Source organism: Miniopterus natalensis, chromosome 11, assembly GCF_054644295.1.
Source record: "Miniopterus natalensis isolate mMinNat1 chromosome 11, mMinNat1.hap1, whole genome shotgun sequence".
Classification (NCBI taxonomy): Eukaryota; Metazoa; Chordata; class Mammalia; order Chiroptera; family Miniopteridae; genus Miniopterus; species Miniopterus natalensis.
The window spans coordinates 38,506,655-38,521,467 of record NC_142091.1 but is presented as its reverse complement, the minus strand read 5'-3'; the positions used below and the strand labels follow the sequence as shown (position 1 = coordinate 38,521,467).

At 41.8% G+C, this 14,813-nt stretch overlaps 1 protein-coding gene across 1 annotated transcript in view; it reads left to right on the top strand.

The window, feature by feature from the left end:
• POLD3 (DNA polymerase delta 3, accessory subunit) overlaps positions 1 to 13,099 on the top strand; it is a 55,683-nt gene extending 42,584 nt beyond the window's left edge. The window contains exons 10-12 of the mRNA XM_016208454.2: positions 4,718 to 4,830; positions 5,974 to 6,052; positions 10,886 to 13,099. Of these exons, the coding sequence (XP_016063940.2) occupies positions 4,718 to 4,830; positions 5,974 to 6,052; positions 10,886 to 11,088 (395 nt within the window). The 3' untranslated portion in view covers positions 11,089 to 13,099. The remainder of the gene's footprint in view (positions 1 to 4,717; positions 4,831 to 5,973; positions 6,053 to 10,885) is intronic.
• The last annotated feature ends 1,714 nt before the right edge of the window (positions 13,100 to 14,813 follow it).

The window sequence follows — 14,813 nt, the reverse complement described above, 5'->3', positions numbered from 1 at the left end:
TGTTTAAAACAGAAATAATAGAGATAGTAATGACTTTGTGGGGTTATTATGAAAATGAATGAATGGTTGTAACATCCAGAAAATTCTAGTTGTTTTCCCTATCTTTTTTCTTTTTTAATTAATTAATTAATTAAAATTTATCTTTATTGTTGAGAGTATTACAGGTATCCCATTCCACCCCCCCCAACTGACCCCCTCCACCTCGCTCCCACTCCCTCCCCAGGCCTTCACCCCGTTATTGACTGTGTCCATGGGTTATGCATATATGCATGTAACTTCTTTGGTTAATCTCTTCCCACTCTCCACCCACCCTTCCCTCTTTCCTTTGAAATATGATCGTCTGTTGCATGCATCAGTGTCTCTGGATCTATTTAGTTCGTCAGATTCTTTTGTTCATTAGCTTCTTCAAGTTTTCCTGTAGTGTTGGTCTGGTGGTGATGAACTCCTTTAGCCTTTTCTTATCTGTGAAGCTCTTTATTTGACCTTCAATTCTAAATGATAGCTTTGCTGGGTAGAGCAATCTTAGTTGTAGTTCTGTGTTTTTTATCATTTTGAATATTTCTTGCCACTCCCTTCTGGCCTGCAAGGTTTCTGTTGAGAAATCAGCTGACAGTCGTATTGGTGCTCCCTTGTAGGTAACTAATGCTTTTCTCTTGCTGCTTTTAAGATCCTCTCTTTGTCTTTAACCTTTGGCATTTTAATTATGATGCGTCTTGCTGTGGGTCTCTTTGGGTTCCTCTTGTTTGGGACCCTCTGTGCTTCCTCAACTTGTAAGTCTATTTCTTTTCCCAGGTAGGCGAAATTTTCTGTAATTATTTTTTTCAAATAGGTTTTCAATTTCTTGCTCTCTTTCTTCTCCTTCTGGCACCCCAATAATACGAATGTTGGGCCTCTTGAAGTTGTCCCAGAGGCTCCATATGTTATCTCAATATTTCGGGATTCTTCTTGCTTTTTGTTCTTCTGGTTGGGTGTTTTTGGTTTCCTCATGTTCCAAATTGCTGATTTGATTCTCAGCATCCTCTACTCTACTGTTGATTCCCTATAAATTATTCTTCATTTCAGTTTGTGCAGCCTTCATTTCAAATTGCTACTTTATTGTGTTATTGATTTTCTCAGTTATTTCCCTAATAGTCAGCTTAAGCATCCTTATAAATAAAATTCTGAACTCTGTATCTGTTAGCTTGCTTGGATCTATTTCATTTAGTTCCTCTTCTAGAGATTTCTTCTGTTCTTTCCTTTGTGATATGTTTCTTTGCCTCCACATTTTGGCTGCTTCCAGGTGTTTGTTTCTAAGTATTAGCTGCTATGTCTCCTGGCATTTGTAGAGTGGCTTTGTGTAGTAGGTGTCCTGTAGGATCCAGTGGCTCAGCCTCCCCAGTCACCTGAGCTGGGCCTTCTAGGTGCTCCCCTGTGTGGGCTGTGTGCACTGTCCTGTTGTAGTTGAGCCTTGGTTGCTGTTGGTGTCACTGGGAGGAATTGACCCCCTGGCCAATCAGCTGCGAGGACCAGCTGCAACTACAGCCAAAGAGCTGCTGTGCTGGAGATAGCCCTATGGAGCAGAATTTACTTCAGTGGGGCTTTGATGTTCACCAAGTGCGCCCTTGAGTGTGTCACTCGTGGATGTGGTAGGGTTGTAATCCTGCGTGGTTGAGTCTGACCACCAGGTGCACTGTCTCTGGAGCCTCCTGGGAGGTGCAAAGTCAGCCTGTGCCAGTGCCTTGCCCAGGGCCACCCAGCATGAGCTACTCAGCAAACCGTAGTTGGCTGCTACTTGTGCTGGGCTTGGAGGTGTCCAGGAGCGGCCAAGCTATGAGCCAATGCAGGCTGCTGCTAGTGCCAGGCCTGGGCCACTTATCAAGCCGTATGGGGCACGCTGCTGCTTGTTTGAGAGATTTTAGGAAAGTCCTAAGCATGAGGCTCGAGAGGCCACTTGCACAGAAAAGCCACTGGAAATGGCTTGAGCCTCCAGGTAGGGAAGGGTGGGGCCTCCAGGAATCACTGGGGTGGGGCCAAAGGTGTGAGTCAGGTGCTGGAGATTCAAATATCCCACCTGCCTGCCGGCTGTGCATGGGAAGGACTCGCCAAAGGAGCCATGGCCTCTGCCAGCTCTTCTGCCTGGGAGAAAGCTGCCCCTCCAGCTCTCGCCCTGATTTCAGGCAGGTTAGCTCCTCCAAAATTGTCCCAGGTCTTTTCCAGCTGCTGCCTGGCGCTGGGGCTCAGAGGGAGCACATCCGAGTCCGTGAGCGGGCCCTTTAAGAGGAAAGCCTGGGGCTCTCACAGCCTCCATGACCCTCAGCGACAGTCCCTGCTGGTTTTCACAGCCCGAAGCTGTGGGTACTTCTCTTCCTGGCCCTGGAGCCCTGGGCTGGGGGCCTCCTGTGGGGCTGGGACCCCTCACTCCTCTGGGAAACCTCTACCAGGGAGATGTCTCTCCAGGCTTAAACCGCAGCACTGGGTGTGGGCCCACGGCCCTGTCTCCAGGATCCAGCCCCGATCCACCCACGTCTCCCCATTTCCACCCCTCCTACCGGTCTGGGTGCGTCTTCAGTTCCCTGGTTGCAGGGCTTCTGTTCAGCCAGATTTCAGGAGGCTTTGAGTGGTTGTGGGAGGCGGAGGGTGCAGCTGTTACCTACACCATCATCTTGTTTCTCCTCCCTTTTTTATTAAAATATTTTATTTAAAAAAAACCCCTATATACAAATTCAAAAATCAGATAAAACAGAAGGTTTTTTTGTTTTTTCCAGAAGTTTTATAATAGATAGTAACCTCTCCTATCTGACTCATCTAATTGATTGGTGCTTCTCTTGTCAACTTTTTCCCATCTACCTTCCATCTTTCAGGGATTTGTTGAAATTTCTTATCAAGAGCTCTTGGCTCCTCTTCCGTTCTCTTCCTTGGCATGGGGTGGGGGAACTTACATTTCACTCCTTTATCATGATAATGTTTCTCTCTGGGGATGTGTAGAGAGGGAGGTATATGTTGGATCTTTCTTGACCAAGAAGCGCCTCACCCCAAATTTAGTTCCAAAAATGATTGTTTTCCTTTATTTAAAAAAATATATTGTTACTGTGTTCAGTGCTAGGGAAGTCATGGTACCTATGCCTCTATGGAGCTTAGAGTCTGGAGGGGGAATCTAGATAGTTTCATATAGTGCAGTGGAAAAGGGGGTCCTAGAGGGTGCCGCTAGGATTAAGTGTTTTCCTTCGTTAAGTCAGGTGGTTATAGAACTGGAAATAGAGTAAGTACTCCTGAGTTTATTACTGTGAGCACTCAGAATTCCTTTTCTTTGGCTTCCTCACTGCATAAACTTTCCTCCTATCACTGACACACATTCTGACACAGCTTAATAGCTTGGAAAAAAGCGTTCTTGGTTCTGTAGTTTAACTTTTGCTTGCTGGAGCGCCCATCAGGTTCTGTCCTCCCAGAGCTGGGTTAATAACTGGACCACTTTTTTTTTATGTGTCTGTTTCTTGTGTCCCAGAGCTTATAAAGTTTTGGGGCCCATTTCATACTTGAAGTGTATAATTTATTGTTTTGTTCTGGCTCTTGTTCTGCTTCACCTCTTTAGGTCATTTGGCCTTGAACCCTCCACTGTCATAATATTTAACACTGACCTAATCAGCTGGGAAGATTTCAGATTCAAGACTTGTGCTAAGAATTTGAATATAGCCAGGAGATTCAGAAGCAGGTGTGGCTAAGCAGCTACCCAGTCCTTTGACCAGCAGTTTCTTTGTGGTGATTAAGCAATAGGTCAGCTGAGGATTTTCATATCTCTCATGGGCCTCATACTAAGACCACTGTTTCTGGAACTATTTGGAAATGATGGGATCCCCTTGGTGGTGCTCTCGTCTCGGGAGATATCACTTCTATAGCAATGTTTGTTTCCTAAAAGTGTTCTCAGTGTAGCAAAACAAGCCTCATCAGTGGGGCAATCACTAGAAATAGTTCCCATACAATCTATTAAGCAGGTCTTAGTTGTTAGAGCTATAATTGTGATCACTTCAAAGATGATTTCTCCTGCCCCTAAAGTTTATGCTCTTAACATTAGCTGGAAAATTTCAGTCTAACAAACATCTCAGGTGATTGCAAATAATCCTTAGACCACACCCACAAAGATTCTGGCAAGGAGCATTTGGTATAATCTGAGATTATCCACTTACTTGATGTTAAGAGAAAATGTCTGGTCCTGAATGGTAAGGCAGCAGGGGATAGTTGGAGTAGTAAAGCTGAAGAATCAAACTGACTTGGGTTTAAAATCTTCTGCCTCAGTTGCAGGCTCTGTGACCTTGTCAAGTTAACCTCTCTGAACCTCTGTTTACTCGATTCTAATGTGTGAATAATATTTGTCTCTTGGGTTGTTGTGAGGATAAAGTGAAACAGTGTTAGTGATATACATGACTCGTAGTAGGTGATCAGTGGATATTTAAAAAACAACTTCATACCCTAACTTATCTGTAACATAAAAGGTTTAGCTAAGATTATCTCCAAGGTACGTTCTAGCTCTAATAATTCTTGATTCTCTAATTTTTTTTGGTATAAAATTAATAAGATGTATATTTTAAAGATATATATGTGTAGACATATGTAACTGCAGAGTTCTTGGTTGTCATGAATTACTGCCTGCAAAATGTCCTTTGCTGGACATGGGAACTTAGCCAGTGGAGAAGGCGATGTACTAGATACTGTTCTCTTATCTAAGCTTGTTTTATAATTTCAGTCATACCAGATTCTCCTGGGGTTTATGAAGCTGAGTCACCATCCCCACCTCCTCCTGCATCTCCACCTCCTGAACCAGTGCCGGAGACTGAACCAGAGCCTCCTTCTGTCCAGGTACAACTTTACTGGAATGGTTGCCTTTCTGTGTGTTTTTTCACCCAAGGACCTAAAACTATGTTAAATCCATTCTCTGCTGTATACTTCACAAATGCCAGTAGAGGGCTCTTGTCTCATTCTGCTCTCCTATAGGTCTCCTATAGGTCTTCCTTCTCACCTGAAGTGAGATTTCAGCTATAGGTCAAAGTTTCAGGAAGGTTGCAGAGGTGAATCCTGGGAGCTGTTTTGTTTTCCATGACTTCCAGCATCAGGGCTGCTGTGCTACCCAAATCCCGTTGGAATTATACAAAATGAGGTCTTGCCTGCATCAGAGCAAAGTGTGTGAAAGAGAACAAACAACTTATGCATGTTGGTTACTCTTCTGGAAAAGGGCTGGATGAGAAAAACGGGCAACCAATGGGGAAATGTAGTTTTGAGTGATCTCTAGCTGTACCCTGTCTGCATCTATTAGTGTAGATAATAAAGAGTTGAGAAGAGGGTTGCTGACAAGTTTCTTTTTCCTATATAACTATCATTTTTCCTTAATTCATTGTATTAAGGCTCATTTAAATTTTGTATTGATTTCATTAGCTGAAGAGCAAATAGGATTAAAGACCAGTGGGGATAAAAGGAAAGTAATACCAGTCTGAAACTAAATTAGATGGACATATGTTGCAGTGTCAAGGCTAAAATAGCAAGTATCTACAGCAAGAGCAGATGTTGTGGAAACTTCTGGTCTGTTTAGGGGCTTTCCCTGTGTGCTCCCATAATACCCTCCTCTGCCCTGCCTGCCTGCCTGCCTGCCAGGTATTATGGGAGCACACAGGGAAAGCCCTTATCAAAATGGTCTGTTTTCCTGTCTGTCTTCTCCACAAAGGTTCTTATCCTGTTGATCTGTTTAACCCACGGTGCCTGCACTCCTTAACAAAAGTATGTTGCTGAATGAACACAAATGTTTGCTCAACATGTTACTTTAGCTTGAGCATCACTTACCTGTGTGGGAGGGCTGGTCCTCTAAAAGGAAATGTGTAGAATCCCTCGTTCAGCTTATCATCATGGAACATTGGAGGCTTATTGTTATAAATTAAAAAGCTTTTTCCCCCCTGTAGTTTTATTGGTCACCTTAATGTTATAACCTCTGATCTTTCTCTGATCTTTTAGAGCTTAAGTGGAGAAAATAAAAGAAAACGAAAGCGTGTGCTGAAATCTAAAACCTATGTGGATGATGAAGGCTGCATAGGTAAGAAAAAATTTTGGCTCCAAATCCAGAGAGAGAGTTATTACCACAGAGAGGCACCATAATCCTTTATAGAGCAGCGTGCCTCAAACTTTAATGTGCATGTGACTTACCCCCAAGTGGTGCCTCGCTCCTTGTCTGTGGCCCACACTTTGAGTAGCACGGTATAGAGACCACTACAACTAAAGTTAGAACACCTAGTTCTTGATTGGGCCATACACTATACAAATAAGCTTTGAGATCTTGGATGAAGATTGTCACCTCTGGTGGTGAGTTTCTTGATTGATGGAATGGAGGTAAAATTTCCATTTTGCCTACATGTGGGGTTGTTGCGAAGATGCAGGTGAGGAAATATATCTAAAAACACTTTCAAGATGGAAGTCACAATACCAACCTGTTTTTGTAGATGTTGATAAACATTTGTTTTTTTAGAATGGTGGTTTTATACATTTGAATAGTGGAAAAGAAGCTTCTACAGATGATTAGACTGAAGAGAATGTCATGAGTCTTTGGTATTTTGTCCCATTTGTTCTTCAGAGACGTTTGAGTCTTCCAAATCACTTTCTTAATGTCTCCTGTTTGTAAGCCATGTTAGGTAAAAATATGTGCTTTTTATGCAGGCCTAGAGGGGAACAGAATTTAGGCTTTGAAACAACCTAAGTGTCTGTAAGTGAATGAAAGAATAAAGAAGTATGTATATAGAATATTATTCAGTCATAAAAAAACAAATCCTGCCATGTGTAACAACATGGATGGACCTTGAGGGTAATCAGATAGAGAAAAACAAATACTGTATGATCTCTTTCCCATGTGGAACCTAAACAACTCAAAGGGATCGGATTTGTGGTTACCAGAGGCAGGGGGAATAGGAAAAAGGTGGTCTACTTATAAGATAAAAAAGCACTAGGGATATATGTACAGCATGATGCCTGTAGTTAACACTGTTGTATGATATATATCACAGTAATGAGAGTATATCTGAAGAGTTATCTTCACAAGGAAACATTATTTTTTTCTTTTGCTTTCTGTATTTATGTGAGATGATGGATGCTACCTACTAACTAAACTTATAGCAGTTATCATTTCACAGTATATTTAAGTCAAACTATTATGCTGTACATCTTAAACTTATACAGTGGTGTACTTTATATCTCAATATAACTGGAAAAGCATATTTAATCTTTTAGAAAAATAATTCAGGCTTTGAGTCATTGGGTTATTCAGCCATGTTTTAGCTTGTTGTACCTTTCCCACAATTGAACCAGACTTCTGTGGGGCATTTAGGATTTGGCCTGGAGGCCTGATGGGATGCTCAGATCCTGGTATTATATTTCTGTATTTGAAAGAGTTGTTGGTTGAGCCTCTAAAACCTCTTGTTAATTGGATTAGCCCATAATTGTTGTTTCTTCTTTTCTGTGGCACCTGCCACAACATGGCTGTCCTAGAGAAATATTTTTTCTTCTTTCTTGGCTTTCCTTATTTAAATTTTTGTCTTAAAAGTATTGATTGAAGAACCAGTTTTTTCTAGGCATTGAGGTTGTTAAAACTAGTGAAGACATCTTGTCAGTTGTGAGCCTTGTCCCATTACTCCCCACTTCCCACTCCTCTGAAAAGGCCTGACATTTTAATTTAGCATATGATTGGGGAATAAAATTCCTTACATGTGGAAGTTCTGTCTTTTCAGTGTCAAATTTATTGTGAGCCTATGAATTCTGGACTTTGAGTAGTAGTCTGTTTTGAGTCTTCTAATAGTGCATTTTCAAGCCTCTTAGTTTGACTGTTGGTGGTAATATATGTATTTTCTGTTGAATTTCTTATAGTTAAAAAAAGAATAAGAGGACAAAAACATCAGTGCTAGTTTTTTTCTCCTTCTACCCCAAAAGAAAAATGTCGACTATATCTTTGTGAGAGTTCATTGGGAATGTGGCTAATTACCTATTGTTTTGTTCAAAACACAGTACTCAAGTTTTGGCCAGGTGGGGATGTGGACCTTTTGCAGTCCTGACTCCAGACAGGACTAATAAGAGCCTTGGATGCAGCAGTGAAAACTGTGCTCACATAGCAGTTTTTTGTGTGTGTGTGTTTTTTTTTTTTTTTTAAAGGTTTTTAGTCCAAGCTCAACCTAATGAATCTTGGCTCCCGTTACCAACAAAAGAGTTCTGCTTTCCTCTCTGCTCAGACTGTTCCAGATATATCAGCACAGAGGTCTTGCCCTGTCCTGTGCTGGATCAGAGTTAGTCTGTGGGTTTAAAAAGCTGATCTTTTCCTTTCTGTGAGTTTGTTGCAGGGGAGTTGGGCCCCTGAGATAAGTTTGTGGTGGACTTCTGAACAAGGTGGATTTCTAAAGCAAAACAGTTGATGGAAAAGAATTCTGATGTTACTCATGTAAACTGGGCCTTTTTAATTATTTTTTTCAAACTGGGACTTTTTAAGTGGCATCCCAGGAAAGTGGCATGTTATTTAGCTAAAATAAAGATCCTGTATTTTTAAGTTGAAATCTCCTTTGTTCTGTAGTTTGAAATAGCTACAGCTTTGAATATAGAAAGTGTTCCTTTTAGCTCGTAAGATATACTAAGTGTGCTGCTTAAGAAACTTTGTTGGTGCTGCCCTGACTGGTTTCTAACAGCCTCCCACCCCCCAAGCAATGCATTGCACAAAACTGGAACTGAGACAACCAGTGATTTCAATAATAAGTAATGAGAGAATGAAGTAATTGATGCTGGAATTTAATATTTTAGACATGCTGCCATTTGAATACAGAGTATAGCTTATGAAGAAGCAAGTCTATACCACCAATTAGTAGTAAGTCGTTTCTTTTCTGTGTCGATAGGTGGCTCTTCAGACTTCCCTCAGACTTTGAGATGCTAATAGCCAGCTCATAATTTTTTTCCAATATTCCAGTTACATGTGCTTTTGAAGTTGCATATAAGGTGGGATCGTAATTGCTGAACTGATATGTGTCTCAAGGAAATTCCCTAAGTATTTTGGAGCAACATTTCTCAAACTTTGCTGAGTATATGCATTACTTGAAGATCTTGCTAAAATTCAGATTCTGATTCAGTAGAACCTGAGTGTCTAGATTTCTAATGAGCTCATGGGAGATTCTAATGCCCTCTGGTCTGTGGAGCAAAGTTGAGTAGGAAGGCCTTTGAGAACACTTAATACGTATTTAAACGCTTATCAGTGTTTTCAGCTTCTCAGTTTGCAAGAGTCAGCAAAGTAAATTCTAGGCTCTTGAAAGTAATGCGGAATCCTGGGAACCCTTAGGGAGGGGACTGTTAGTTATGCAGCCTAATGGCGCTGGAGGGAATAAGGTGAAGGAGCGCTGCAGTGGCAGTAGCCAGTTGACCTTCAGCTGGCCCATTGTGAGGGAGAAATAGCACTGAAGGGTGCTTGCCAGAGATTACTAGGTGTACTTCTACATTCTGTGAGGCAGTGTTATCTCCATTTTATGAAGGCGGGGCGGCGGGGGTGACTCTCAAGGTGAGTTCCCCAGACATGTTAGGAAAGCAAATGCTTCGGTCCACCTCAGACCTAGTGACTGTGAAACTCTGGAAATAGAGCCCAGCAATCTGTGTTTTAACAAGCCTTCCAAGTGATTCTGGTGCACATTAAAGTTTGAAATTATCTATGTTCTGATACCTAGTCTGACATTTATATATATTTAATTCCAATGCCTATACCTCTAGAACAATTTGACTGATATATGTTATTAGAGAGAAATGATCAATAATTAAGAGCTTAAGACTGGCATTGTTTTTAAATGGGAAAAATGCCTTTTACTTCAATCATCTGAGCATTTATTATGCATATTGGGTTATTCTATTCAACTAAGAAAAGATGTTTTTCTTTACTGTTTCTCTATCATTTGCTGCAACCAGGAAGTCTGAGAAAGAATTTAGATGACATTGGTTATACAGCTGCCTCAGCTCTCTGAAGTCACAGGAAGGTGGCATTGTTCTGGTTCTTGTGGTTGGTGTATGCACTGCAGTAATATTGGAGAGACACCCTCATCACTTCTGTAACATCATTGTTGGGAGCCATTGTCTGTGCCCTTTGGTGCTTCCTTATAACGACTGCTCACTAGTAGAATGCTTTTCAAAGTGTTCATTAGGCAGGTTTTAGTGAGTTTTATTGGCAGGGGAAAAAGTAAAATATGCCTTAGGCTGATAGGGAGTAAGGGTATTAGTAACTATGTTTCTCATTGTATCATGGTCCTTCCTTAAAACTACCAAGTTTGTCATCTGATAAAGTTTGCTTGGGACAGTTATATTCATGATGTAGACCACTAGTAAATCTTGGGTTAATTTGCAGTCATTCAAAACTAAGAACCGAACAATTGAGTCACTAATCTCCAATTCTCTGTACTTAGGATGTGCAGAGAGTGAGTGACATCAGGATAGAGCTAGTCAGAGGGTCCATTGCCCTGGCTAGACAGGATTGAAACTGGCAAATAGAGCAGAGATTAAGACCAGGAAAACGAGCAGTGGAAATAGGCAGGCACCGATTAGAGCTCAAGAAATTAACTAGAGCAGAACCCAAATGCCGAATTTGGGCAGTGAAATGATAAAGGCCCATTTAAAGACGTGGGGCACGGCAGTGAGGGAGTAAGAATGAAGGCTGATGCTGAGCCCCAGCTGGAGGCTGCGTGAGCTCAAGATGCCCGGGGCTGGACCCGATCTCCCAGTGGGAGGACACTTCAGTAGATGAGCACACCTTCCTTGATCATAGGGTCTGAGGGGAACTGGGTGAACAAGACATCTCATTCTCGTGATAGAATTGTGATCTAATTGACTTGATCCACTCATGTTCCTTTTTTTTTCCTTATTCTACCAGTGACTGAAAAAGTCTACGAGAGTGAATCCTGCACAGATAGTGAAGAAGAACTTAAGATGAAGACATCTTCTATGCACAGACCCCCAGCAATGACTGTAAAGAAAGAGCCCAAAGAGGAACGAAAGGGCCCCAAGAAAGGGGCTGCTGCCCTGGGCAAAGCCAATAGACAAGTGTCCATTACTGGCTTCTTCCAGAGGAAATGAACTGCCATCTCTGTTAGGTCAGAGGTGTGGAGTGGTCGGGGAGAAGACCAAGACATACAGACTCTCACTTACTGTGTAAGTTCATCCAGCGCCTCACCTCACCTATGTCAGAAGACTGTTCTTCCACCTTGAAAGGTTTATACCACTGGTTTTTAACCAAAAAGAAATCACCTGGGAGGATGAGGCAAAAGAATATTTAAAAAGCTGTTACCTTCTAATGACATTTTTAAAGCACAATCTTTGATGTGTCCAGGAGAAGAATTTACTCCGAAAAAAAACCAAAAAACTTTTGAACGGGTTTCAGAATTATCGCTGGAGCCGTTGAGTGGCTAACCCATGCACCCTGCCTGCCCGCAGCGGACCTGCCTATGCCCCGGGGTGCTCTTCCTTGTCCCTTTGTATTCTGTGGGCTTGTGCTGGTCTTTTTTTATCCCTGAATTTCACTGGATGTGTTTACCACTCCCCCTTATCATCCCTTCCCCACTAACACCATTCTGTGTGAAGCCGTTTTCTGTAAGTCTTTCAAATCTTGGTTGGACTAAGGCTGAAACAAAAATCTCCCTGTAATCCTCTTTTCCTCCATTATAAAGAACACTGACACCCGACCACATACCAGCACATGACTTGTGTTTTACCCCTTTCACAGAAGTTCTCTAGACCTTCACTCGCAATTAGTGGTTAGGGAAAAGTCTCAGGTGGAGCGCAAATAGAAATATAATGATGTATTCACTCCACCAGAAATTACTTCGAGTCAGCATTGACAGTATTAGAGGGCTTGTCATGTTGCTGACACAGGGTGTGCTGTACACTGCTCTTTGTGATTTCTGTCTCCTCCCTTTTCTCCCTTTCCCCTTGTCAGTACCTAGAGAGTAAAACCCATACAATGAAATGAATGCTAAAAAGAGAAATCTTTTCCTACATACATTATGTAACAGTTAAGTAAAATTTCTTCTTAAGGAAACTGAATGTTTAGAAACAACAATTTTCTAAGAAGGTCATGAGGAAAAGATAAAAGCACACATTTACAATACAGATGTTGCGCCTCTGTATTTTTAACCCTTCCATTTGCCTAAAAGTACAGGCTCCCTAGGGAGAAATGGAGAGACTGAGTTGTTAATAGGTCTAAACTGCTATTAAATATGTTCATTTGTTACTTAAGGAAACTCATCTATTCCAGTGATAATTTTTAAGCAACTTCCATTATGGCTGGACAATGAGCTCAATGGATGGAGGTGGTGTGGCAGCAGTCTGCACAGTGAGCTCTGGGGAAAGGAGCACAGGCTTGGCTGCTGGTGTGATTCACTATGAACAGACAAGGGATGTCTGACTTCTTTCCATCTTAGCCTGGTATATGTCCTGAGTGATACAGTCAGCCATCTACTGTCTAAAGTTAGTATTGTGACGGACTTTGGATTGAGAGCAGCTGCTTGAGCAGCTGTCACCTACGGCTCTCTAGCCAGGCACCCATGGACTTGATTAAGCCCAGAGGTTTGGGGGATGAGTGCTGGCATTACATCTAGGACTTGTAAAGGCAGAGGCTTTGTGTAGCAAGCTGAGTAAAGGTTGACATATTCCAAACCCCTTTCTTTTTTAAATCTAAAAGGATGGAGAAAAATATGGAAAGCCTGGACTTGCACTATTACAAAATTTCTGGAGAGGAATCCCTTTTAAGTGATTATTTTTGTCACTGCCTCTAGTCATTTTTCTAAATTGAAATGAAAAATTAAAGAAAAAAAATCAACTCAGTCTTTTTTTTTTTTTTTAATTACTATGCTGAGATCTTTAGTAAACTAAATTTTGGATTGGAAACCTCTGGTGCTGGTTGAAAGGAAAATGCAGATTCTGTGATAGTGATCCTGTGGTTACTATGTCCAATATGCTGCCTAATCTCTGAGTTGTCTGCAGGATTTAGTAAGTGGTGGCTTTTTCCCCCCCTTTTTACACAAAACTCGACCATATTATCCCATGACTTAAATAAATTTGAGAAGTTGTTTTAAAATAGTTCTTCAAACTGAATGTCTGATGAGTCTGTTATTTGACAGGATGGCAACAGTGTGTGCAGTTAAACTGAACAGGAACAAGGCTGGTTTTTAGTTTATATTGTTAAAATTGCATACCCATAGTCTGAGATGGACAAGTTATTTGCTGCCTTCATCATTTTTTCAGCCCTGTGGGAAATCTTAGTTCCAGCCAAACTCATTTTTTAGTTCATTTAGAAGAAAATCTAGTCCTGATCTTGCACATTGTATTAGTTTGGCTTCATTATTTGCTAGCTGTGTGACCTTGGGCAAATTCCTAAGGCTCAGGTTCTTTACCAAAAAAGAGCTAAAAAAGAGTTACCATGGATTGTGAAGACTGAAATAATGTATATATAGCATAAATTTAGTACACAGTGGCAGCACATAGGTGCTGTACAAATGGTATATTTGGCTACCAACTTCCTGAAATTTTATCAAGGATATGACCCCGATGTTACTCTTTCAAAGTCATCCTTCTGCCTATAAGTGTGGTCAAAAGGGGAAGACAATTGTCCCATTTTAGAAAGGTTTTAGAGAGATTAGATATTTTCCTATTGAAAGAAAGTGAGATTTATAGATGGCTACATGTACTATTCATTAAAACATTTAGTGTGTGTCTACTATGTGTCAGGCCTCTGACCTGGGCACTAGAGGATATAATAGAATCTAGTGGAAAAGACAAGCCAGTAAAAGAAAACAATGTCATGGTGAGTGCAACGACAAACATGGTCCTCTGAGAGCTCATAAGAGGGTAGGAGAAGTATGGCTTTTGGGGGGAAATGGACTGTTGAATTTAGGAATAAGGAGGAAAACCTATTGAGAAATGAAGTTGGGGTCCTGCTAAGGAGTCTGGATTTTATTAGAACTATGAGGTTCAAGTGAAGAATTTCAAGAGGAGGAGAGTAACAGAAGTTGATTCTCATTTATGAGTGACAGCTGCGACTGAGGTATGTGGTGGTGGTGGTGGTGGTGTAGGAAGATGCAGAACTCTCACAAGCACACTGAAATGTACACCTATACAAAGAGCAGTTCCTCCTGAGGGACAACTGAAGGCTGATTGAACACCTTCTTCTGCACAACATATGAAGAGACTGAGGGGAGAAGGCTGGGTAAACATGAGAGCTCTCCGTGATTGGGGGAGCTGTTAAGTGCCATTGTTTATGTCCTCCTTCACCTTGGTAGAGCGAGCAGGAGCTCTATGCAGGTGCTCTGGCCTACCTGCAAGATAGCTATAGCACATTCCTAACCACACTGCTGGGAACCCATTTTGGCCTAAACAAAGGGAGCAAGCAGGATCAACAGGATGTCACCACATGCACCTGGCCTCCCTGCCTGGAACTGCTCTAGCTGGGCAAGCCAGCACCCCAGGCACAGTGTCTGCCTTGCTCCAACCAGTCTGCCATAACTACCTGGCGCACAGATCACACAGGTTGCTTCTACACAAGATCACTTTCTTCACAACAAATGAGAGACCTTAAAGAGAAGACTGGGGAGCTGCAGGAGTTCTCCAGGATCTGCAGGGATTCTCCACTATCCAAAGTGCTGGTGAGCGCCATTGTTTACATTTCCCTCTACTTCCACAGAGTGAGGGAAGCAGTCATGCAGGTACTATGGCCCTGCATGACATAGTGCATTCCCAACCACATCGCCCAGAACCCATTTTGGTCTCTGAACAAAGGGAACAAGCAGGATCAATAGGGCACCAGT